Source organism: Truncatella angustata, assembly GCF_020726525.1.
Source record: "Truncatella angustata strain MPI-SDFR-AT-0073 chromosome Unknown BKA67scaffold_7, whole genome shotgun sequence".
Lineage (NCBI taxonomy): Eukaryota > Fungi > Ascomycota > Sordariomycetes > Amphisphaeriales > Sporocadaceae > Truncatella > Truncatella angustata.
The window spans coordinates 2,413,017-2,436,501 of record NW_025763387.1 but is presented as its reverse complement, the minus strand read 5'-3'; the positions used below and the strand labels follow the sequence as shown (position 1 = coordinate 2,436,501).

Here is a 23,485-nt window from a genome sequence, read left to right as displayed (position 1 = left end):
TTTGATCCGCTTCAGGCTACCGAAGTCATGGTTACGGTAGCATATCGCGTCTATTGGGACCAATCGTCAAAAATGACAAGTTGTCTAGGCGGGCTAGGTTCAGGTGCAGAGCCACGAAGGATGAGGCGGCTAGGAGGGAGCAAGGTACCTGGTCTCTCGATCCTCCCGGAAGATCTGGGGGCCGGAAATAACTCTTTTGTCGTACCATAGTAAACAGCTAACTGTTGATTTTTTTTCCCTTGGAGAGTTAATTCGCACTTTGTTCAAACTATGGAATACTGATTTGACATTTGACCCTGTCTTTGCCGTGGCCCCCAGGAATCCCAAATGTCTTTAGTCAGGTAGAGTGCCAGCAATTGCGCTGATCAAACGATACTCTTCGTCTCAACGGACCCTAGGACGACTGTACATATCCCGCTATCAGCATCACCTGACCTGAAATCCATAAACAACTTGCATACTACGTATTGTTCGCTTCGCGCGCTTACCGTCCAATGTTCATCCGTGCTGGGCCTGAGTGTTTCATTGATTAATTGGATGTCGTGGACCCGAACAGCTATTGTGCGTCAATCATGCCCCTGAGTCGCATAATGCGTCGGCTGCTTCAGACATACAACGGACAACCATATCATGCAGTTCCTCAACATGCATCCGAGATTGCTGGGGCCGGTTTTGTCTAAGCCTGCATCCTACCCATTTCTAAGCAATCCTTAGATGTCACCCTGGACCTTCAAATGGAAAGACCCGCAACAACCTCGGACACATGACCGAAACAGCGGCAGCTCAGCGCAAAGATTTGACCATTGGAGATCCGTTGTAAATGCAAAATCTGAATAGGAATGGACATCATTGCGCACAGCTTTTGGGACATGCTGACTTGATGATATCTAGTTCCTAAGTGGCAAGAGCTAAGCCTACTTGTGGCTCAACATATGATATGATGACATGATGATATTGCAATACCGACACACAACCTGTAAAAAAAAACCACCCCCCCAAAAAAGAGAGAAAAAGGACAATTGCGTTAGAACTTCCTTGTATAGCTTTGCATACAAATTCCCAACCAGGATGGAAGCTTAGAAACAAGATAATCTTTGTTTGCTTCGGAACGAAGTACACAATACCTACCCATACCCAGCTTAAATGGGTCCATTGATGGTCAGGTGATCACGCGAGGTGCGCTTGATCGTGTTTGACGCGCTCACCCCACCAAATTCAGGTCAATTCTACCATCTGGGAAATACCACAGCATCCAACACCTTGACCGCTTGAACTATCGTATTATCTAGAGACCAGCTGAGAAATAAACACAATGGAGTCCGTCTCAACACCTCGCATTTCCAGCCGCTACATTGACTCTTATGTTGGCCGGACTGTCATGGTTGTGGGCAAGGTCATTCAGCTGCGTGGAAACGAGGCCTTGATTGACTCGGACGGTCAGATCAACGTCAACCTGAACCCAGTAAGCTTCCAGGACCAAGACTTCTTCATTGGCCAAGCAAGTGCATTTATTTCTGACTTGTCGCGTCTAGCAATGCCACCTCACACCCGGTAATGGAGTACAAGTCATTGGCAAGGTGAGCTCGGATCTGACCATTAAGGTCATGAGCTCAGTCGACTTGGGTGACAACGTCGGTACGTTACTTCTCTGATGACAAATATTCCACTGCGACGAGTCCGCTTACACAAGTCACAGATTACTCAATCTCCCAGTCAGTGGTGGACGTGACACACCAATACAAGGAGCTCTTCGTCTACGAGCAGTGACGAGGCGATGCGCGTTCGTCGAACCCTCCTCCCGGCAGCACGCCCGGACATGTGGACTTGCTCTGGCCGGTGGGCTCCCCACGCGCCTTCTCGTTATCGTCTCACCAACCAGCACCGCTCGATGGTCAGCAGGCGACTGTGCTGACTCCTCGGCCGTCCTGGCCACTCTCCTCATCTCCCTCTAGGTCTAAGGCTCCGCACACGAGGACCAAGTCTGTATCTTTTATCACAAACGACACCCCTACACCTCGACGCTCTCCGCGGAGGAGAAGGTCTATCCCTGAACTTTCTGGTACGTTGGCCGCGAGCCAAGGTGATATGAGTGCCAGCCAGATGGGTGGTCTTGGAGGAAGGAGGACTGTAAGAGAGCAGGAGCACGAGGATGCTTTGATGAGTACTGTTTTGGAGGGCTTTGGGAGGCTATCGGTCACGATGCAGCAGGACGATGGTGGGCGTTGGAGAATGCAGCGAAAGAATCCTTTTGCTGTGAAATGAAGTAATGAATTCCAAATGAGTTGACCCTTACAAACCGGAAGTGGCGTTCCGGTCAGTGATCTTAGTGGTTGTACTGTTTCAAGGCGGACTGAGGTTGCTTTTCCAATTGGAAAGGCAAAGGAAAATCAGAATAGAAGTCTTCGGATCCCAAGATGGGCACCGTGGCGGCTACTAAGATCCTCTATTACGGTTGGGGGTGGCGGGTCTTTACATGACAAGGACGCTCTGAGAACGTTTACAGCTAACCCAGTGGGATGGTCTTGTGTTTGAGTGTTATCAAACCAACTGCAACTTGCAATTCCTGGCTGGCGGGAAGTAGAAACGACTTAACGACTACGAGCGGTGTTGATTATGTATTAATAGAGCACGAGCAAGCTAGCATGCCGAAACGCATGAGCAGATCGTGACATAAGGCAAGCGATCTGTAGTCATCAACGTCTGTACAATTTCACCATACACCTCCCGTTTGCAGTTATGGATTATACGTGAGATCATGCAAGCTCCTTTGACTTGCCGTTTATACAGTTTTGTTCTACAGTCAATAGTACAAGATAGATATGCCAAACTTGTCCGCTCTACTCGACGATGATCTTGCCGCTCTCTGGCGACTTGGATCCGACGATCGAGCCTCCCATATACACACTCGACGCCAAATCGCTCGAATGCCTCTCGATCATCTCCTGAAGCGCGCTCCTCTCGACGACCAACCTCCCAGTCTCCAGCAAGTCCTTTACATCCACATCGTCCACGTCCAGCGCGCGGCCGTAGTTGGGGATCAAGTCCATTGCCGCGAACAGGTCGTCCCTCCAAGAGTTTGTGATAATTGTGCTTCTACCGTTCTGCTTTCCCCACTCGTTGCGCTCCATCACCTGCCGCATCCAGCGAACCTTAAAGCCATCGATCAATTCTTCGTCTCTAATCTGGCGGTTGAGAATGAGCTGCTCGAACTCGGCAGGCAGCGGCAGCTCCATCCCATCCTGACAGACGACCAGCTCGCCACGTCGGTATCTGTAGGACAGCGCCGTCCGCCAGGCGAGATCGTAGACCTTCCTGTTGAGCTTGGTGCCGAAGTCGCGGGGCTTGGGACCGAACGTCTTTCCACCACCTCTCCTCAGGGGCGACCGGGCATCGCCCACACGGGCGCGGCCCAGACCCTTCTGCGCGTAGAGCTTGCGTCCGGAACCGCGGACCTCATAGCGGGTCTTGGCGGAGGCGGTGCCCTGGCGTGTGTTGTCGCCCTCGTAGACGACGGCCAGGTGCAGGATGTCGCGGCGCAGGGGCAGGTTCAGGTGCTTGGAGGACCAGGACTCGAGGCGCTGGGGCTCGTAGGACGGGAAGGAGAAGATGGTCAGGGGGACCGTGGGCTGTGCGTGCCAAAGGTTCGAGGCAGAACGACTGTCGACTGGGGTGGCGGCTTGGGGTAGAGGCGCCTCTGTGGCCATGGACCTCGTGAGTGAGGGTAGCCGATGCTGCTACTGTTAGAGAAAGGTCGGCAGATGGTAACGTCTAGATCATTGGCAATCTTACCGACGCAGCCTGGCTACATGTCTGTGATGATACACTCAGAGCCCTGAAGGCCTCGGTGAGACCACGCGCACCCTTTCCTGCCATTGCAATGCTTGACTAAAATGACTGGGCGATGAGGTTGAGCTTCAGCTTCACCTTTCACTCATTAGTCTAGCTCATGTCAATGGATGTTCCTATCTTGAAAATTATTGAGGCTGCGCTTGGCAGCTGCGGGCGGGCCGCAGAAGGGAAAGAGCGATGAGGCGATTGGACAGGCTTCTCAAATCAGTGGGCCTCGACCCCCTGGTCGGTCGCGCTTGCAGACTGAGCTTCGAAAAAGTTCAACCCGGCGACGGGGTAAAGCTTCAGAGCTCCTATACACGACAACAGGAGATTAGGGAGCCATGTCGAGTTGTCAACGGGTCGCAAGACCGATCGCCCGGTCTTTACGGCAGCAGCCGTCCATCCAAGCATCGTCGTTTGCTTTGAGTCGCACCTTTGCGCAGAGTGCCGCCAGGAAAGATGAGGCCACCACTACCACCAAGAGCACACCACCACCCCCAGAGCCGGTAGCACAGTCCCCAGAGACCCAAGCGTTGCAGAACGATCCCAGAAACACCGTCACGAGCTACTGGGCCGAGCGAAAACTCGTCAAGAAGGGACTCCCCCCCATCGGTTCCCGACGTCGTCGTGCTGCCATTCAGACATCGCAGAACATCCCATTCGAGCACCTGCCATACCAAGCCTTTCAGGAGGCCCGCAACATTCTGAACGAGGACCGTCAGGAGAAGCTCAAAGCCCTGCAGTCGGCACTGGCGTCGATAAAGAGGCTGGAGGAGACCCCCGCTGATCAATTGCCTGGCGGAGAGAGGAAGAAGAGCATGCGCTTGACCAGCTTACGGGAATACGTCGAGGAACTGAAGGTCCTGGTGGATATCAACGACCCCGTCGTTAAGCGCAAGTTTGAAGATGGCCTTGGTGAGTCTCAATCTCTTCTACAGGATACCGCGCGAGCCTCGAGACTAACAGGGGCATGTCAGGCGACTTCGACAAGCCCGTCTACCGTCACTTGGCAGAGAAGAAGTGGCGTGGATACCCTCTCCGTCTGATCCAACAGCGAATTGATACCCTCAACATCGTGCCGGATGTGCTTCCCAAGTTTGAGCCGACTGCCGACGTGCAAATGTACTTCCGACGAAACAAGGTCGAGCCGGGTGAGATTCTTGACAGCAGGGTCACCGAGAACCCACCCCGCTTGAAGGTCCAGGTCTTCAACGCCGGAGAGCGCCTTGTGTCCGTCGTCGTCATGGACTCCGATGTGCCGAATGCCGAGAACGATAGCTTCGAGCGGCGCTGCCACTACCTTGCTGCGAACGTACCCATCTCGCCCAACCAGCAATCATTGCCACTCTCGCAGGTCAACAGGGAGAGCCAACTGGTCGTCCCCTGGCTCCCTGCCTTTTCGCAGAAGGGCGCACCATACCACCGTCTCTCGGTTTTCGTGCTCGAGCAGAAGCCCGGTGAGACCTTGGATGTCGCCAAGCTCAAGGAGCTCTACACCGCACGCGATGGATTCAGCTTGAAGAGCTACAGGGACAAGTTCGCCCTGAACCCCATTGGTTTCAACATGTTCCGTACCGTGTGGGATGAGGGTACAGCGGATGTCATGAACCGCCACAACATCCCAGGCGCCAACATCGAGTTCAAGCTCAAGCGCGTGTACTCGCTGAAGGGAGACAAGAAGCTGCGTGGTTGGGAAATCAAGCGACAGAAGCCCAAGTACAAGAGCTTGTGGAAGTACACCCACAGAGTCCGTGGATTACCTCGTTACAAGGGCCGCCGACACGACTAATCTCCTGGTATTGTGGCTGGGTGACTGGATACTCTCGGCGAAGGTACTGCTTGTTCTTCACCGGGGATGTTGAGGGACTCTCCGTCATGCCGAACCTTCTAGGCCGCCAAAAGGAAAAATTCGATGACACTCATCTTCAGCTACATGAGCTCGTCAGTCTATTGTACCATATGTATCAAGCAGTTGGGCGTTAGAGGTAGATGCTACGCCCTGTATCAAAGCAATGTACAATTCCCACTTAATCCTGTCTTTTCTGGATCCTTCACAATATTTTTTAGACGCTTGCCATGGTCATGTTTACTAATGGCGACATTGCTAGAGCCTGTAGCTCGCTAATGAATTGGTCGTAGCAATGCAAGCATCTTTTCTTCTGTCATGGAATACTGCTGTCCTGGGGACGTGGGAACGTGGAAACTATCCCCAAGAGCTCACACGGAGGTACGGAACAAAACAGGAGAAGCTCATTCGGCTTTACACTACAGTCATGCAAGGCGGTTCGATCATCGTCTGGCAAGATTCAATCCAGTCGGTGGCTCGCTCAGGGTGGCCTCACACGACCCTCCCTGGTTTGGGATTTTGCGCCAGAATAATCATAGATGATATTACAAAACGGCGCCAAGCTGTAGCCCGTGCATATGGTTTTCAGACATTCAAGGACTAGTGATGCTGGAATATACGGGGTTTTCCATTTCTAATATTTTCAGGTCTAGATGCCAAGTCTCAAGAACTGGGATTCTCTTTTCAGCTTCGTCTCTTCGTGACGCTTCTCCAAACCGGGGTTCTGGGGAGTGAAGCCTCCACAGGCATTTTTCTTTCAGCTCTCATTTTTCCGTGCCACCCAATGCGCAGCTCTATAGACAGTCTGTAACATGCTGTTGGAGTCCTGGATGTACGGTGCACTGATGTCCGTTTCGTGGTGTTCAATGGTGAAGCCCATCTTCTCGACGAGCGCCACGACCTCCTCGTGCGTCAGCTCGAAGCTGCCGGGCTCCGCGATGCCCATGGCGCCCGTGGTCTCGTTGTCGCCGTCGCCGTCGTATCCTTGGTGTCCGGGCACCTGGCCCTCCCAGTGCCACAGGAGAGGCCCGACGTTGACGAGGACCCCGCCCGGCTTGAGGCAGTGTCTTATTACCTCCAGGTAGCGTACCAGGTTTGGTGCCGTGTCCAGGAAGAAGCAGGCCGCGACCGCGTCGTACTCATCCTTGTGGTCGTCATCGCCATAGAGGCACAGAAAATCCGCCGCGCACATTTGCATGGCGCCAATGCCCTCGGCCGCCTCTAGTGTCCGTTGGGGGTGTATGTCGGGCACTTTGAAGCTCCTGAATTGGTTCTCCCTGCTCCTGTGGTTCGAGAAAGAGTGGATCCAGGGGTAGATTGTGAACTGACCCGCCTCCTCGACGTTGTTAAGTATGAAGGAGGACGCCAACAGTTGATGGTACGAAATCTCGTTGCCCTCGCTGAAATGGCCCCGGTGGCATAGGTCAAACACCAGACGACCGAGCCCGGCACCGGGAACCAGGACTTTCAGTTGCGAGACGTCGGGGTACTTTGCTTTCTGGTTCTCAAGGGCCCGGTAGATAGGCTCGTAGCAGGCCTTGCGCTCAAGGTATCCCTCTTCCGACCAGTCACGGTAGAACTGACGGATGGTGCTCCGCGCCTTGTCAATGTCAGAATGCTTGGCTATGCCGGCCCATTCTTCGGGCATGGTGGCATGGCCAGACTCGGATGAGCCTTCGCTCATATCGAAGGACCGCAGGCCCTGCTTGAGGACGAGACGCGCCAGTTCTGCATTCTTCTCGATGGCTGCATCTACGCGATCCAGTGTATCCAAATACGAGAACGGGGGCTCAGCTAGCATCTTCCAGTGAGCTCGAGGAAGAGCGTAGAACGCCTGGCGTCGCAGGTGGGTGCAGTGAAAATGTGCTGTCTTGGCATATTGACTATATAATCATGTTAGTTGATAGGACATGATGATCCCAAGCAGAGTGTCCAGGCAAAAGCAAGTATTGCTAATCATGGATGCAGGGATACCAGGGATATCTATAGGTGACTGAACTGCAAGGGTCAAACGGGACTATACTAACGCAAATGAGTCCAACGCTTGAAATATGACTCTAATCTCTTCTGGATCCCCCATGGTGTCCTCAACACCACTCCATTGGTTGTCTTCGGTAGGCGCCGTAGCACCAGCTTGGGCCATGTTGAGTTTGAGTTTGAGTTATGTAGTGAGTTGTTAATTGCGAAAGATTTTGTGGTACTCCGAGAAGCAACTCTGCTATGATTGTGATGAGCCCAAAATGGGTGCTGATGGCGGGGCACTACTAACACAGCGAGCGATTTGGGAGGGGGCAGTATGCAGACGTCACTGGTAGATCAGCTGAGGACCGGCACTGGCAACGCTCATCGGAGAACCAGACAACTATATGCGAGACATTATGGGATGCTGAAATGGCAATAGGCGAAACAAAGGACGAGACATTTTTGCGTTCCCGTTTCGCACCTGCCCAGATGCTTGGAAAGTGGGACTTTTGAGTTGAGGTTTTGACTCCACATGTGAATTTGCGCAGCTGACATACAGTGGTTAGGCGGGAGGAGCAAAAAGGAGCCAACCAAGCACAGGCCATTTGAGACACTGCTTGCGCTTGCATGCCTATTTCTCACGACGTCTATAAATCCATGTCCCACATCTAAATACATGTCGGTAACGGTTTCTTCAAGTACAAACAACACAAGCTAAGCAGGTCTTGCAAATCACGTTCTCTTTCTTTCGAACAACTACACATCAATCAGACTCTGTGTTGAAGGAATTGACAGGATACAAGCCCAACATGGATGAGTCGGTGTCTTTTCCGCTGCCCAGATCTCTGGGTACTCGCATACATGTGCGATTGATTACGAAAGAGAAGGTCTTGATAGCACATCTCTCAACTGTCAACCCGGAAGAGGTGGGCAACGCGGTCCCTATGGGATCCATGGTCTATGCTCTTCCAGATGTGCGTCAAGAGCAAGCAGGTTCCATAACGCTTTGATACTGATCATTGAACAGCGGTTCAACCCAAGTGCACCAATCTCTACACCAATCTACAAGGAAGAGCCAACCTTCGACTTTGCCACTCGCATCGCGAAGATTCTGGTCAAGAAGACGCAGATGCACGTTTATGTCACCAACTCAATCAGCCTGGCCGATTCTGGCCTAGGAGGAACTTTTGAGGAGGAAATGGAAGTATTCAAGCAGGTTATCACGGTCGCTATCGACAAGTTAAGGCATGTCATCAAGTCTCCAAGCAATTTGCCCAACGGCACAAACGAGGCTTGACTATTTACTCCTTCAGTGGCGCAATTTCTGAGCTTGGAGGGCTCCGCACGAATGTAGGTAACCTGGCCAAAGCCTCAACTCTTTCAGCCCTCTAGCTGTTGTATTCAAGAAACCTTTGAGTGTTTGTCACGAAGTGGCCGAACTGAGGCTTCGACTGTTTTACTTAATTCGACAGACTTGATGATAGCGATGTCTCGGTATCGCACACCAACGCCTGCGTCCATCCATGTTGATTTACCGGTTGCCAACGGGTCGTTGCATACGCCTGATCTGGCAACCCTTGCACCACGTGTCAAACGGCAGCTCCAGCTATGGCCGCCCGCAGGGTTCTCAGACTGTGAACATCAGTGTCATGACTGAAAAGCTCCTTTCGTCGTCTAGATTGATCACCGGTCTGGTGTCGAGCGCTTTGACGGTGGTTGATACTTCAAAATGAGTTGAAACTTTCAGTGGGGTGCAGGTATGGTAAGGGCGAGACAACGCCGCCGCAAGAAGAGAACACCACTGCAGTTACCTGCATCGTACAGAAAGCGGCCAGGAATCGGGCGTTTGGAGACTCAGCGAGAGGTGGCTGTCTAGCACAAGGCAATATGGCGAATACGAGATTTCTTGTTTGCTTCACAGTTGTGAACCCGATTCAGATGCTCGGAACACGGTGCCGTTGAGCATCATATATCTTCTTATACTCGATCGATATTGGTGTGTCTCCTGCTGCGAGATGAAGCTCCATTGAGTTGAGGCACGGTAGAGGCCCACGGGGGATAACCAGGATCTCCCGGTTTCTGCACCAGAAGACTCGGCACTAGTCTAAGTGAATATGCGCGTTGCACCAATTGCATGTTTTTTTTTGGTCAATTTAAGTAAGTATTACTTACTGTAGCTGTAATACTGTAGACTAGTTCATGTCGCGTTGTGGTTCGGCTGCCTTATCCTACAAACATGCTGTTAAGAATTGCGACTAGTATTTCAATATACGTTAAGGAATATTGGTAGATTGGAGCATGGCGTATCCACAGTAGGCTAATAATTGAAGAGAGTATAAACGCAGGCACACCATTGAGAACATGTCACCAATCTTTGGAGCGGTATGCGTTCTTGTGCTATATCACAGGCGAGGCTTCTTGGGAAATGGCTGGCATACACAGCCGTTGCAGCTTGGGAGAAATGGGGAGCTCCGCGATCGCCCCACCTGCGTGCCTGTGTTGCACTCATTTAAATGTGCTGATATTCCAGCTGTAGCCGGGAGTAGAGATGCAACCACCTGACCTTGAGCCATGTGCGACACGCCTGCTTACTTGCTTATATATGGGCTGCAGCCAAAGCACTTGTGGCCAAGGTGCTAACGAGTTTTCCTCTCTAGCCTTGGTGCCGTAGGTGCGTGTCTGTTTCCTCCATTCCGTAGTGCTGGGTGGTCATTGGTCATAATAATTTACAATCATGTCATGGCTGTGCAACGGTAAAAGCCGACCGTAATTCAGGTTTTTGCTTGGGAACCAAAACCGCCCCTGGGGGGCGCGTCCACTTGTGTTCATGTATGTACATTACTGTGTACTTGTGTAGGACCAGTGTTGGCGGCAGGTTGAATTAAAAAGTGACAGAACCTCCAGTGGACCCATACAATTGAGGGGTCGTTTGGGGGCCTGGTCTCTAAAACAGCCACTAGCACTAAAGAAAACGTGACGACTAATGGCCCCCTCCATCTGTTCCCCCAGTCCTGCAGTGTGTACATACAGACAGTAGAAGGAGGGCAACAAATCAGTCCCGCTCAAGAATGAAAAAAAAGCGACAACCAACCCCACTATGGATGTGGGTGGACAGCCTGAGCCTGAGCCTGCGCCTGTGCCTTCCATTGCACTGCACAGAAAAATGGCCCGGTCATGAATGAAATTGGAGAGACACAACACTCACTGACGGCATGCTTGACAAAAGAAAAGAGCCCTTGTCCAATCAGCCGTATTTGATCTCTACTAGAGCACCATCCTCTGGGTGTAGAAGCAGAAGCAGAAGCAGCAATACCTCAACCAGGAACCTCAAGCAGGGACCTCAAGCAGAAGCTTTACAAGTAGTCTAGAGAAAAAAACCCCACTACTGTACAAGCATTTCAATGGCCTAACATTAGCACTTTATCTGCGGATCACTCTAATATCACCACCACCACATATTGGGTTGCGTCCTCACCACAGCACCAGTCTTTCATCCGAACGCCTTGATTTCTTACAACCACCACAAGTTCAGATGCCGCTTACAACCCCTTGTCCGGCATAGTTGAAAGCAAGCGTCAAAAATAAAAGACTGAACCCTCAACAGCGCCTGCTGACTGCCTTACTCACGACCCCCCCTTCTGCAGAGCACATCGACTCCCTCTCACTTGGTTCCTGGGGAATTTCATAAGGAACAGTTGGCGCAGCTCCTAAGTTACTCCCAGCGGTACATCACCAGCTCTCTTGGGTCGCCGACCAACTAGCCCTGGTCCTGCACAATCCGCGACTCACCTCCGCCCTCCCCCACCCGCATTCAGGCGCATCCCAGGGCACCTTTTCGTCGCCTCGCCCTCACTTCCGTCGCCTCGCCGTAGCCCGCCATGTCGTGGCAGCCAAATCCCGAGTCCTTGAGCCAGCTTTCTGCTTGTCTCAAGGACTCCCTGAGTGGCTTCAACAAGCAAGCTCAGAAGCAGGCCGAAATCGTGAGTAGACAACCACAACCCTCCCTCGTCACGCGCATCAACGTCGTGAGCACACCCGCTGATATTGACCTCCATTCCAGTTGCTCACTCAAGCCAAGGCATCGCCTGACATCAACAACTATCTCATCTACCTGTTCTCCAGTACCGATCCTCCTGCCGGCGTACAATGTTCGCCCCAGGACTACCACCTCGTGCGATCTGCCGCCGCCATCATGCTGAAGAACAACGTCAAGACCGGCTACAAGCAAATTCCCGAGTCCAGCTTCACGCTGATCAAGATGGCGATACCCATGATCCTCGAGGACAAGCACTCCCAGATGCGCAACTACGCTGGAATAATAGCGACCGAGATTGTTCGCAGGGGAGGTCTTCTCGGCTGGCCCGAACTCTTGCCCAAGCTTCTCGAGTTAATTGGAAATGAGACTGGACAGGTCTCCAACGAGGCCCAGGAGGGAGCCATGAACGCCATGGCCAAGATCTGCGAAGACCACACCAAATTGTTGGAGCGTGAGCTGAATGGCCAACGGCCTCTCAACTTTATTCTGCCTAAGCTTATCGAGGCTACAAAGAACCCCCTGCCAAAGGTCCGCGCTCAGGCCTTGACCGCTATCAACGTCTTCACACCTCGCAAGTCTCAGGCCATGCTCAACTCTATCGACGACTTGCTTCAGCACCTGTTCAGCTTGGCCACTGACTCGCACCCCGATGTGCGCCGTCAAGTGTGCAGGGCTTTCGTCCAGTTGGTCGAGACTCGTCCCGACAAGCTTCAGCCCCATCTTGAAGGCCTTGTTGACTACATTATTAGCCAGCAGAAAGGCGACGACGAGGAATTGGCCTGTGACGCTGCCGAATTCTGGTTGGCTGTTGGTGAGCACGAACATCTGTGGCAGAATTTGACACCCTATATTGGCAAGATCATTCCTGTGCTATTGGAGTGCATGGTTTATAGTCCAGAGGACATCGCCATGTTGGGTGGCGCTTCGGATGATGAGGATGAGGAAGATCGGGAGGAAGATATCAAGCCCCAATTCGCCAAAGGCGCTGGAAAAAGGAACGTCAACAGCGACGCTTCGGCTGATGCTGCTCAGAATGGCAACGCCTACGAGAAGCTTGCGAACATGGAGGACGATCTTGAAGATGGCGAGATCGAAGATGAAGACGATGGCGAGGAGAATCCTGATGAGAAATGGACACTACGGAAGTGCTCGGCAGCCGCACTCGATGTGTTCGCCCGGGATTATCGAGCACCTGTTTTCGAGTCCATCCTGCCATATCTGAACACGAACATGAAACACGATGATTGGCCTCGTCGGGAAGCTGCAGTGCTGGCCTTGGGAGCCATTGCAGAAGGCTGTATGGATGTTGTCAACCCTCACCTACCTCAGCTGATACCGTATCTTATTTCGCTTCTCAACGACCCGGAACCTGTTGTTCGACAGATTACCTGCTGGACGCTTGGGCGTTATTCTGCTTGGGCAGCACAACTCGCTGACCCCGCTCAGAAACAGCAGTTTTTCGAGCCCATGATGGAAGGTATTCTGATGAAGATGCTGGACAGGAACAAGAAGGTGCAAGAAGCGGGTGCCTCTGCTTTCGCCAACCTTGAAGAAAAGGCCGGCAAGAACATCGAACCGTACAGCGGTCCCATTATCCAACAATTCGTACAGTGCTTTGCAAAGTACAAGGATAAGAACATGTATATATTGTACGACTGTGTTCAAACCTTGGCAGAACATATCGGTCCAGTCCTGGCTCGCCCTGATCTTGTCAATCAGCTTATGCCAGCTTTGATCGATAGATGGCAGAAGGTTTCCGATCAGTCGAGGGAGCTGTTTCCTTTGCTCGAATGCCTTTCTTACGTGGCCATGGCCTTGAACGACGCGTTCACGCCGTACGCCCAGCCCATCTTCAACCGCTGCGTGAAGATTATTCATGATAACCTTGAGGCATCTATAAGTCTCGGCAAAAGCCCCGCGACAGATAGCCCTGACAAGGACTTTTTGGTCACTAGTCTGGATCTTCTTAGTGCCATCATCCAGGCACTCGAGAAGCAAAAGTCCGCCCAGCTCGTCAAAGAGTCCCCGCTGCCCGTTTTCGAGCTCTTGACTTTCTGCATGGAAGACCCTTCCGACGAAGTCCGACAGTCAGCCTATGCACTTCTCGGAGACTGCGCAAAATACATCTTCAGTGAGCTGCAAGGATCATTAACCAAGATCTTCCCGATCCTGATTCAGCAACTTGATTTGGGCGATATTTTGGATGAGGAGGTCGAGAGCGGCTTCAGCGTGGTCAACAACGCTTGTTGGTCAACAGGAGAAATCTCTCTCCAATGGGGAGAGGTTTGGCTCCGTTTGTGCCAGATCTTTTCCGTCGTTTCGTGGAGATTATCGCGGATCCAAACATCCCAAAGAGTGTGAGCGAAAATGCCGCGATCGCACTGGGACGTCTGGGACTCGCCAATGCCGGGCTTCTTGCACCACAGCTTGGGAACTGGGCTGAAGAATTCCTCACCTCGATGGATGAAGTTGATCCATCGGACGAGAAAGCTACCGCTTTCAGGGGCTTCACTGCCATCGTTGAGCAAAATCCAATGGCCATGGAGAAGTCTTTACTTCATTACTTTACATCAATTGCCAGGTACAGAGACCTGAAGCTGCGAAGTGACACTAAGAATGGTCTTCACGATGCTTTCCAGAAGGTCAGTTGCACTCTTATATCTATAAATACAGTCAATAGCCACTAACGTTAAGCAGACGCTCAACATTTACCGCCAAATGATCCCTCAGTTTCACGACTTCGTCCGACAGTTGCAACCTCAAGACCAACAAGCACTCAGTGCCGACTATGTCTTATAGTAACAGTCATGGTTTTGGTGTGTGGGATCGCACAAATTCCACTTCCGTAGTCGAGGTCGGCTTCCATGTAGAAGCAACATTAGAGCATATGCGTACCCATCACTTATGTTTCGCCAATATCACTATTGTCGTGTCGATTGCTCGCCAGCAAGCAGTGTAAAGATCGTGGCCGGTGTTCTCTTAACTCGACGGTAGAGATCCAATGGTAGATTGGCTTTATAAGAGCTGTCGTGTGCAACGAATTCGGACGGTCCACTGAATGACTGCATGCTACAGCGGGGAATAATGGGACAAACAGGATGAAATGAGACATGATATGATGTGAAGCTTAAAAGAAAGAGACGCTGGTTATATTCATGTCAATAGGCAAACGGCTCGCATTCAACGAGCTTGACGACACCACTGTTTAAGGCAGTGAAAAACGCAACTTCTTGGTCGACAAGGAGGAGACCGGATTGTCACGTGAATACGTAACCATTTAGATAGCTGGACCAATACCTTAGATAGTGAACCTTTGTTCTCAGTAGCGGGCTGATCAACCCGCTGGCGGTGAGAATATATTTCGGAGATGAACATCCACTGCGGCCTGATTCTGTGGACGATGATGCTTGCATGATAGTGACTCCGCGTGTACGAGTGGCTCTAAGAACATGCACGCTCGTGATGCCAATGTCACAAATAGATTAGATATGCCGCCCATCAGTAATTTATCTAGTGAAGCTCGCGAAAAGTCAGGAGAACTGCGGTAACACAGTACAGGATAGCATGGAATTTCATTTCGCTAGGCTGCTCTTTCGCCAAACACGCAACTTTAGAATCTAGAACCATGAAACGAGGCATCCATTCTTGCTGCCTCGAATGGCCCAAGTCGTTCATAGGCCGCCACCACCGAGCACCACCAGCATGTTGTTGGCCAGTTGGTTGTATTGAGGCTGCACAAACAAGAAGTTAGCCAGCGAAATCACCAAGTACTTGCTCGAATCGAACCAATATGTCTTTTTTACCTGTGCTGCCCACCACTCCTCTTCCATCTTATGCGCTTCGTCGAGCCTCTCTTGATGAAAATCCTGGAGCACCTCGCAATCCACATATATCGTTACCAGCTTTTCGTCGTCTACCCAGTTGTCTCTCGCCTCGATGAGTCGCATGAGTCCGTACACCTTCTCGAGGGAGACGAGCAGTCTGTCCCGAAGTATGTAGATCCGGACCACGACGGGATGCTGGGCCCAAGGAACAAAGCGCGCGAGGGCTGCGCTGATGAAGACGGCGGCGGAGATGGCGGCGGAGATGACATCCATCCTGTACGAGTGTCTTTACTGATGGGTTTGGTTTGATGTTGGTTACCTGGTGGTCGTGTTACGGTGGGGAAGTTATGTGTCTGCTAGATTTGAAACAGAATTCAGGTTAGAAAGCGCGGTCAGGGCGTACAACAGACAAGTCGAAATGAAGAGAATAACAAAGAGGAAAGTGCTCTCTTGGGTATCTGTGCAACCATAACTCAGTGGAGGGGGCGTTGGAGGAGTCGCGGAAGAGTAGGGTGCTCGTGTCCATATCTTGGAATCTATTCCTAACAAGACCTCGGTCATGTCTCGCCTCTCCAACATCTACTGGACGAGCTATTCATATTGTGTTTGTTTGCCCGAGAAGTTCTTTGATGTCGTTTCAAATAGGCATCACTTTCCCGATAATTCTTTTGCATATCAAAATACTACGTCTATCTTATTATCCTACTCTTGAGGACTGGTTTCGTAAATATCGTGCTTTCAGCCAAGGAATTGGTTCACGCTTTCTACTGGAAGCTACCTGATTCTGATATGTTCATCATATAGTATGACTAACCCGAAGACAAAACTTCATGGCCAACAACACCCGTATCGTGTCTCCTTATCCGAGACCACCGTGCGGGAACAGACAGCTCTACTCGTTCAAACATCACAGGCAGCTTTAGAAAAGACATTCGACAAGACAAGGACTTGGGCAATCCAAGGAGTACAATATTGAACACTCAGTTTCTACAAGTCAGGAAGATTATAATCAGGACGAGGAGCTTGCTTGTGATGACTTGGCTGGTTACAAGGAACATGTGCTCGCGATTTACTGTCAGATGATATTATCGAGCTGGTAGAGCCTCACCATTGGATGGATGAGCTGTTATTTGGCTCTTCGCAACAGATCTAGCATACGTGCATGTGGTTTTTGGGCATCATTGTCTCACTTTCTTTGCCAATTGCGCTCATGGACGCTGGACCCGGTTCAGCCTGGCAGCTTCGGACGATAGAACTAATTATCGTGTATTTCAATCAAGCAGTTTTCATTAGTGACGGTATGTACGGCTGATTTCTCAGCTTCTCATCATTCCGGAATCACAAGCATTATCTGGAGCAATGGCTGCTACTAGAAAACATCCTTTAGTACGCGACGAAATATTCTATGACGGTGATTGTATCTCAATGGCCAAATCTGAATGTTCAAAGGCTCCTAAGCTCACATTGAAATCATATTCAATGATACAGGTTCTACCCAATCTAGTCGTCTGCACTGATATCAAAGTACCACAACTCGTATCCAAACTGATATCTCAACTTATCTGCGCTTGTCCACCATTTCGGGTTTCGGTCTGCTACCATGATCCAACCAAACGTTGCTGAATGTAATAAGAAGGGACCAATGCCATGCCAAGAAGTGTATAAGTCATCACTGGAGTATACCTTCGAACCTTTGTCCTCACTATTTGCCTTTTGCCGTTACAGACGCAAAAAGAAAACAATTGCACCAAGGCCTCGAGTGCAGTTGATAACGTTCTTACCGTACTTTTGAACAACAGGGTGGGGGGTTCTGGTCTATCATTCTCAGAATACCGTCCAAGAAGCAATCAAAGAGGTTGGGATGTAGTCGAAAACATGCGCCAGAACGTGGCAGAGTAAGAGACACGGGCTAGCGCCCGTGGGAACTACGGTCCCGAAAATCTGGGTCGGCGTGTATGAAAAAGAAAAGAAAATACAAAATTGCGTATCGTCCATTTCCCCCTTGATTTCAAAGCAAGGCGGCCCGCCACTTTGATATTCAGATCACGCACGTGGACGAAAAGAACGAAAAGGAGAGGGCTGAGCAGAGTAAACATTCGAATTTGGAATCATACGGCCTCAACCATCTGCCGAGACAACGAGACCTTGGATTCTGGCCGTGTGTAACGTACATGTGATAGACGTCTCAGCTTCTGTGGTACGGCATGCGGTAATGTCAGGTACTTTTCCTCTCTTTACTTTTTTCCTTTGTAGTGTTTCACATACTCCCTTGTTTGTCTCTGAAGTTGAGGTTCGGGAAAAAAAAAAAAAAAACCCGGGATCTTCTTTGACCTACAGGTCGATCAACACACCATGCATAGCTATTTACCAAATTCCCTTGGCGTCGTTCCCAAGAACAAAGATGCATCTATGGGGGTCTCGTGACCTGGGATTGAAAATAACCAGCCATGCAGGCCTCGGCAGTGGCCGGACAAGCGAATACGAGCTCAGGTCGGGGCAGAGAGGGCCCAATCACGTGCAGAAGACCGCTTTCTCGTTCAGCTTCGGAGCGGTGAGGACGTATGGCGGGCTGCATCAGAAACCCTCGCCACTGGGAGGCCGCGGGAGGATTAGGACGTTCCATTTGGATGAGATCGCGCCATGTGCGTTCGATCCCCTAGCAGTACGTCCAACTAATATCGTAGAGTTCAATGACGCGTACAGATTGCGCATGCTTGTCTGCAAGGACTTTGTGTGAGAAGCTGTCTTGAAGATTCAATCGACTTTCGGAACTGTTCTGGTTCTGTACCAATAGATATGGGGAGTATGGTGTTCAAGATTGTGTTCTTCAGACGTGGCCCAGCAGGGAACAGCACTCGTCAACATGTTAGTACCTGGACCTTATACCACACTGAAAGCTCTAGTCTGGTATCAATATCTTCGTGGAAGAGGCATTGTTAGGCCTCGATTCTCGTTTCGATAAGTGGGATCTAGCTGCAAAGAATGTGGACGGCAAGATTGATTATCGATTATGTTAAATGCCCGCTGCAAGCCTGACAGTACGTTTGATTACGACCAAGCCGTCAAGGGTATCCATTGGGACTTGCTCTAATGCATGTCAGTAAGGGGGTAGGCTAGGAATATCTAGCTGCATGAAGCACAGCCTCCCCGGTTATCACCACAAGGGAACAGACAGTGTTGGAAGCCGAGAATAAGATTTTTGACGGCGGCGGCGAAGAACATGGTCATCCGATTTCCGGAACCCCTATCCATGCGAGGAACCGTTTGATTGACGTTATACGCTCCCACCCCCCCAAGAGACTGGCCTGTTGCCTTCCATCGGCTAACGGCTTTGCGGCATTTTGGGGACTAGGAAAGATGGAAACGCTCCCGGAGTTCCATGCTGCCTGTTTGTCTGTCTTGCGATCTGCAATCACGGAGTCCCTCTCGCATATCCAATAGTGTTATCTGAGGACCCGTATATAATCGAAGCCAAATGTAGGAACTAGGCGAACATATCATTCAAGACTATTCAGGAGAAGCCCACAACGCGTCGTTGGTGGACGCCGGCGTGGTGATAGTGTCTACTGATAGAGCATACTCGAGCCATTCTTGTCGCTTAGAACAAGTCAGACAATGGTCGCCAAATTGGTCTGCTTGCTCCTCCGCAATGAGACGGTGCGTGAGCCCCAGCTGGAAGCCGGCTTTGGGCAAGACGTTGGCCAGTTGGAGCGGAAGGCTAATAACCTGTAGTGTGTGGTACTTATTGTTGAGCCATCCATGCGGGTTATAAAGCTTGTTTGCTCAGTAGTCTCTCTCGAAATGTCGCAAGTCAGGAGATCCATAATCGCAGCTATTGCAGTCGCACCCTGTGTCGCATCTAGGAACGTATTCCTAGAGTCGGCACGTGGCGTTGAACTACTGTGCCAACAAGTTCAGTGTTGGGACTAGAAACATTTAACTCATAGGGACCAAGTCCCTCCCCACTCATGGTATTTTCATGGCCTGACAGTCATACCAGAGAACCCTTGGGCTCGAATTTTCCTGGCGCCGGTATGCTTTTCCTACAACATAATGCAGGAACAAGACCTCACCACCAATCACTTCAGCCCGCGACGTATGGTTTCGGCGCGATCACATTTTTGCGTTCCCAAAACGTCGGAAATTCCGCATCTGACCTCATGAGCTCCCCGTGTACCAGTCCTGATTGCAGTGGCCTGCTTAGTGAGCTCCAGGAATAGCTCGAGCTAGTCTTTTTCCGGCCTCCGAGGACCTCGTGTACGGGACGCTATACCCCGGTGGCTGCTTTGCTGGTAAACGTGATTGGCTGATGGTATAACGGCCGCTATTGGGGGCTGGCATCCGGCGCGGTTTAAGTGCTTGGCTGCAAGTGCCGGGACAGTCCCGAGGCTGAAGACTATGATTGAGACAGAAAATGAACAGGAGGCTGGTATACGTGGACTTCAGTATATTACCAGCAATTTGACTATTTCGCGAATACAGCTAGGCTTTTGCACATACTGGAGGCAACAATTAGCAGGGAACGTTCATAGGAGAAAATTGTGTGCACAGTATTTGGAAATTCTGATTTGTGTTCGGCAAATAATTAATATTATAATTATGTCCTCGAGTTGGCGAGCTAATGCGATATCCGTCTGGAATCCAGACAAAAATCGCATTGCTAGCTTGCGACAACTTCACACATCCATGCCTGAATGAGTCTTGATCGTGAAGGATCAGAAGACACTTCGCCTGAAATTACAACCGTAATCCTGTCGCGCTGCCCGATTATCTGCGACGCCTTGAACTCCGCGTTATACCCGAACCACATACTGGCTAGGTTTCCCAATCCCCCCTATATAATCAGACAGATTTCCAAGCACAATAAACCAAAAAAAAAAAAAAAAAAAAAAAACGCCGCCCAATGCAACGATGATCCGCAATGATCATCTTTTGTGGTTCCCTCTCAAAAATCTTAAAACAGTCGCTATGCAATTTGGAATGGGGTATCTTAAATCATGAAGATGCTTTTCGAAAGGAGTGGATGAGATTCTATGTCGTATAGAGATCTTCGTAAATCGTAAGGAGTGTGATGGTCTATATGCTGTTTCTCGCGTAAGGAATGTCTATGATTGTAGTTTGCTCTCGTCGTAATGAATGGCGCGGTTAGAGATTAAGTGGTAAAATGTGAGCGTGGTGATGGTTCGTAAAGGAAAGTGGGTATCATTGTGTCGATAGAGACGTGTCTGGATTTCGTGTCGATCCTGTCGAAGGAGTGTCTTGGATATTGTAGTGATCCTGTCAAAGGAGTGTGTTGTACAATTGCGTCTGTTTAAATGTGGTCGAAAAAATAAGCGATAAAAGGTAGTTTAGAAATTCATCTTCCGGGATGTTGGCCGTGGGAGCTTTCACATTCTCTTCTCTTTGCCCTGGGCGTAGAGTGGTAGAGAGGGGATTGATGACGTATGGCGATGATGGTGGTGGTGAGGCTCGAATGTAGGCGCGGACATGAACTGAGGTGAGGGTGCCGAGAGCGACAAAGGTGTGGTGGACCGAGGAGCACCCTGCATCATTTGTGGATGTAGGAATGGCGATGGCAATGGTGATGGCGTGTAGTTGATGGGCTGCGGCTGTGGTGATAGGACTACTGGCGTTGCGAGCGGATCCTGATGGATAGATTGTTCATAAGGGATAGTCCTGAGCGCCTTGGTTAACCTGGTGTGTTCTGAGCCAGTAGTGCGTGCCGCCGATGTGGTGATCCATGATCTAGATCCACACGGTCTGAATTGGAGAGACGAACCCGACGCCATAGTTGCTGGATCCAGCAGGAGCAAGAGGCGGATATCCAGTGAAGCCTCCATCATATGACCCAAAGTCCTCAGTGTCGCTGTAGACGATTGAACCTTCACCGAAGGTAGAAGAAGCCGGGCTGTAGCCACCATACGAGGGTGACGGAATGTTAAGGTACTGTCCGCCCACATACGGGGACGATATCGTTAATGGGCTGGGGCAAACAGCACTGGGAGCCTCGTGCTGCTCGTGGCTCAATGTAGAGAGGTCCTCAGTACTCCAGCTGAAAGCTGGGTTCTCACCATAAGCCAAGTAAGACGCAGTCGATGTCGGCGTGCCCTGGGACGAGTTGTCGGGAATGTAGTAGCTCGGCGCAGTGAACTGGGGGAAGGATGGTGTCCTGGCAGGTTCGACCCAGCCCATACGACTGCGAAACTCTGCAACAGCGTGGATAGGGAAGTCCATGAGCTCAAGAGGCGTTTGCATGTTACCCTCGAAGCTGCCAGAGACCTTCATCGAATAGAGTCGTCGGGCGATCTCCTCTACTGGTCCGACGGAAAGACTGCCAAAGTAGGCCGCACCGATTTCAGGGAACAGGCGCTCCATCAAAATCGCTGCGGTGTAATAGTGGGCAATAACAACCAACGCGCTCGGGGATCCGCCGTTCTGCTTCAGGCACATAACAGGCAACCAGAAGAGCCAGGTCCTCAGTGGTTGGAGTCGATCGAATTGCTGGGATACCGACTGGATCGGGCTGACTTTGCGAGCACCCTTGAGGAATGAAGCCAGTTGCTGAATGAGTTTTGTGTCTTCCTTGTTCTGTTTGAGATGAGCTTCAACCTTCTGGAGCTGGTTGATGGTTCTTTGGAAAGCATCGAAGTCCTCCTTGCGCGGCTGGTTGGGCTTGTGATCCGGAGTCGGGGATGGCGGCGCAGTAGGAAACGTGCTGCTTTCGGCAATGAAGTCACCAAACTGAGACTCGTGTTTCCATGGCTCCATAGCGTCTATGACCTTTTTTTTTTCTCCAATTAGCTTTGCTGAAAACGAAGCATTGCACGGTGGTCAGACTTACCGACGAGGTGCCTTGCATAAGCTGGGTCCAGCTTCGCCTATTGATGTCCCAAGTCAGAATATGTTTAGAAGGATATCTGCATCAAGTTGCTTACCAGTCTGTGGCCTGCCATGAAAGCACGAGCGAGGCGGCCAAAACGGCATCGGACGTCTCTCGAGAGAACGAGGTGATGGCTTCTTGCAGTCCCTTGAGGGCACTACCGCGGTGAACGTACGCCATGTTACCGACCATAGGACAATCTGTTAAGAAGGCGATGTGCATAGCAGAGAAGGCAAGCAAAGCCTCCATTACATAGCGATGTGTTGCGCCAATCTTCATGATGCTACCTCAAGGATTAGTAAATTGTTGAATGGGCTCGAGACAGGGAACGCACGTAGGAATCTGGCGTGTCCACAATGTGAAACCGCCAGCATCGAAAGCGCCTAATTCGTGGCAGATCGCAGCGAGATGGTAAATCAACCTCAGCTCTTCATTCGTGAAGTACTGAGGATCGGGCGTCGGGTAGATGTTGAGGCTGGGGAATGGGAAGAGCCCTGTTGCCCTCCAAGATCCAATGGCGGCTTCGATCTCCGGATTCCACAACAAATCAGGCTTGTCAGGCGTAGTAGATCTGTCGTCGGCTACAGGGACGTCTTGATACGGACATCGAACCTTGTGCTTAGTGCAATTGCGACTATGGACGGTTGTTAGTAGGCGGTTGAGGTTTCGACGTAGAAGGAAGATGACCAACCATTGAGGGAAGTTCTCATCGCAGCGAATATGACGACGCTTGCAGTTGTCACATCCCTTGCGGGACTTGGTGTGACTGCGTCGGGGAGGACCACCACCTGGGCCAGCCATTATGAAAGCTGTAAGTGATATTAAATTTGAACGAGAGAAGTGAATCACGGCACGAGATATCGCGCCGAGTACAAGCGAGTGAAAGGTTACGGATGGAATCCGGGACAGATGTTTTCAGACAAGACGGGTTGAGTAGGCGCTCGGCTTTTCGGGTGATTGTACGATGGTCTGGGTGACTATCGTAGAACGAGCATGAATCCTTGAGGATCCTGTCTTCCCGTGTGATGATTTGACAAGCTGGGAGGTATAGGCGCTTGGGCTGGAGGGTGCCTATATATGGGTCTGATGCGTTCTTGAATGTTTCC

At 50.9% G+C, this 23,485-nt stretch overlaps 10 protein-coding genes across 10 annotated transcripts; 5 read left to right on the top strand and 5 right to left on the bottom strand.

Annotated features, from left to right (window-relative positions):
- Positions 1-1,227: 1,227 nt before the first annotated feature.
- On the top strand, positions 1,228-1,926 carry BKA67DRAFT_379532 (replication factor A protein 3). Its single transcript, XM_046096539.1, has 3 exons — positions 1,228-1,462; positions 1,533-1,635; positions 1,697-1,926. Exons 1-3 carry the CDS (start codon positions 1,313-1,315, stop codon positions 1,765-1,767), a joined length of 324 nt encoding a protein of 107 aa, XP_045955526.1. The 5' UTR covers positions 1,228-1,312; the 3' UTR covers positions 1,768-1,926.
- Positions 1,927-2,837: 911 nt separating this feature from the next.
- Positions 2,838-3,873, bottom strand: BKA67DRAFT_523082 (ribosomal protein L4 domain-containing protein; the record flags this gene model as incomplete). Its single annotated transcript, XM_046098437.1, has 2 exons — positions 2,838-3,731; positions 3,790-3,873. 2 exons carry the CDS (start codon positions 3,871-3,873, stop codon positions 2,838-2,840), a joined length of 978 nt encoding a protein of 325 aa, XP_045955525.1.
- A 299-nt stretch (positions 3,874-4,172) lies between these two features.
- On the top strand, positions 4,173-5,620 carry BKA67DRAFT_522631 (phosphatidylethanolamine-binding protein; the record flags this gene model as incomplete). Its single annotated transcript, XM_046098390.1, has 2 exons — positions 4,173-4,746; positions 4,809-5,620. 2 exons carry the CDS (start codon positions 4,173-4,175, stop codon positions 5,618-5,620), a joined length of 1,386 nt encoding a protein of 461 aa, XP_045955524.1.
- An 814-nt stretch (positions 5,621-6,434) lies between these two features.
- BKA67DRAFT_661942 (N2227-like protein-domain-containing protein) lies at positions 6,435-7,820 on the bottom strand (the record flags this gene model as incomplete). Its single annotated transcript, XM_046107913.1, has 2 exons — positions 6,435-7,560; positions 7,705-7,820. The coding sequence occupies 2 exons, from the start codon at positions 7,818-7,820 to the stop codon at positions 6,435-6,437; spliced, it is 1,242 nt and encodes a 413-aa protein (XP_045955523.1).
- BKA67DRAFT_379487 (uncharacterized protein) lies at positions 7,743-8,358 on the bottom strand. Its single transcript, XM_046096537.1, has 2 exons — positions 7,947-8,358; positions 7,743-7,892 (listed from the first exon to the last, which is right to left on the bottom strand). Coding segments are annotated over exons 1-2 (324 nt in total). The 5' UTR covers positions 8,269-8,358; the 3' UTR covers positions 7,743-7,890.
- On the top strand, positions 8,359-9,310 carry BKA67DRAFT_379523 (uncharacterized protein). Its single transcript, XM_046096538.1, has 3 exons — positions 8,359-8,613; positions 8,667-8,989; positions 9,057-9,310. Exons 1-2 carry the CDS (start codon positions 8,449-8,451, stop codon positions 8,934-8,936), a joined length of 435 nt encoding a protein of 144 aa, XP_045955521.1. The 5' UTR covers positions 8,359-8,448; the 3' UTR covers positions 8,937-8,989; positions 9,057-9,310.
- A 2,207-nt stretch (positions 9,311-11,517) lies between these two features.
- BKA67DRAFT_594325 (armadillo-type protein) lies at positions 11,518-14,474 on the top strand (the record flags this gene model as incomplete). Its single annotated transcript, XM_046105042.1, has 4 exons — positions 11,518-11,619; positions 11,700-13,920; positions 13,959-14,317; positions 14,373-14,474. 4 exons carry the CDS (start codon positions 11,518-11,520, stop codon positions 14,472-14,474), a joined length of 2,784 nt encoding a protein of 927 aa, XP_045955520.1.
- Positions 14,475-15,346: 872 nt separating this feature from the next.
- Positions 15,347-15,772, bottom strand: BKA67DRAFT_661939 (uncharacterized protein; the record flags this gene model as incomplete). Its single annotated transcript, XM_046107912.1, has 1 exon — positions 15,347-15,772. The coding sequence occupies one exon, from the start codon at positions 15,770-15,772 to the stop codon at positions 15,347-15,349; it is 426 nt and encodes a 141-aa protein (XP_045955519.1).
- A 2,128-nt stretch (positions 15,773-17,900) lies between these two features.
- BKA67DRAFT_648950 (uncharacterized protein) lies at positions 17,901-18,672 on the top strand (the record flags this gene model as incomplete). The annotated part of the gene is made up of 3 exons (XM_046105999.1): positions 17,901-18,161; positions 18,203-18,364; positions 18,403-18,672. 3 exons carry the CDS (start codon positions 17,901-17,903, stop codon positions 18,514-18,516), a joined length of 537 nt encoding a protein of 178 aa, XP_045955518.1. The 3' UTR covers positions 18,517-18,672.
- A 2,214-nt stretch (positions 18,673-20,886) lies between these two features.
- Positions 20,887-23,180, bottom strand: BKA67DRAFT_539010 (uncharacterized protein; the record flags this gene model as incomplete). The annotated part of the gene is made up of 6 exons (XM_046100566.1): positions 20,887-21,244; positions 21,279-22,279; positions 22,341-22,377; positions 22,435-22,662; positions 22,714-23,013; positions 23,071-23,180. 6 exons carry the CDS (start codon positions 23,178-23,180, stop codon positions 20,887-20,889), a joined length of 2,034 nt encoding a protein of 677 aa, XP_045955517.1.
- Positions 23,181-23,485: the final 305 nt, after the last annotated feature.

Coding starts and splice junctions, on each gene's coding strand:
- BKA67DRAFT_379487 (XM_046096537.1), bottom strand. CDS start 8,268: ATGCAAGCGCAAGCAGTGTCTCAAATGGCCTGTGCTTGGTTGGCTCCT.
- BKA67DRAFT_379523 (XM_046096538.1), top strand. CDS start 8,449: ATGGATGAGTCGGTGTCTTTTCCGCTGCCCAGATCTCTGGGTACTCGC. Junction 8,614..8,666: donor TGGTCTATGCTCTTCCAGAT/GTGCGTCAAGAG, acceptor ATCATTGAACAG/CGGTTCAACCCAAGTGCACC.
- BKA67DRAFT_379532 (XM_046096539.1), top strand. CDS start 1,313: ATGGAGTCCGTCTCAACACCTCGCATTTCCAGCCGCTACATTGACTCT. Junction 1,463..1,532: donor TCAACGTCAACCTGAACCCA/GTAAGCTTCCAG, acceptor TGTCGCGTCTAG/CAATGCCACCTCACACCCGG. Junction 1,636..1,696: donor CGACTTGGGTGACAACGTCG/GTACGTTACTTC, acceptor CACAAGTCACAG/ATTACTCAATCTCCCAGTCA.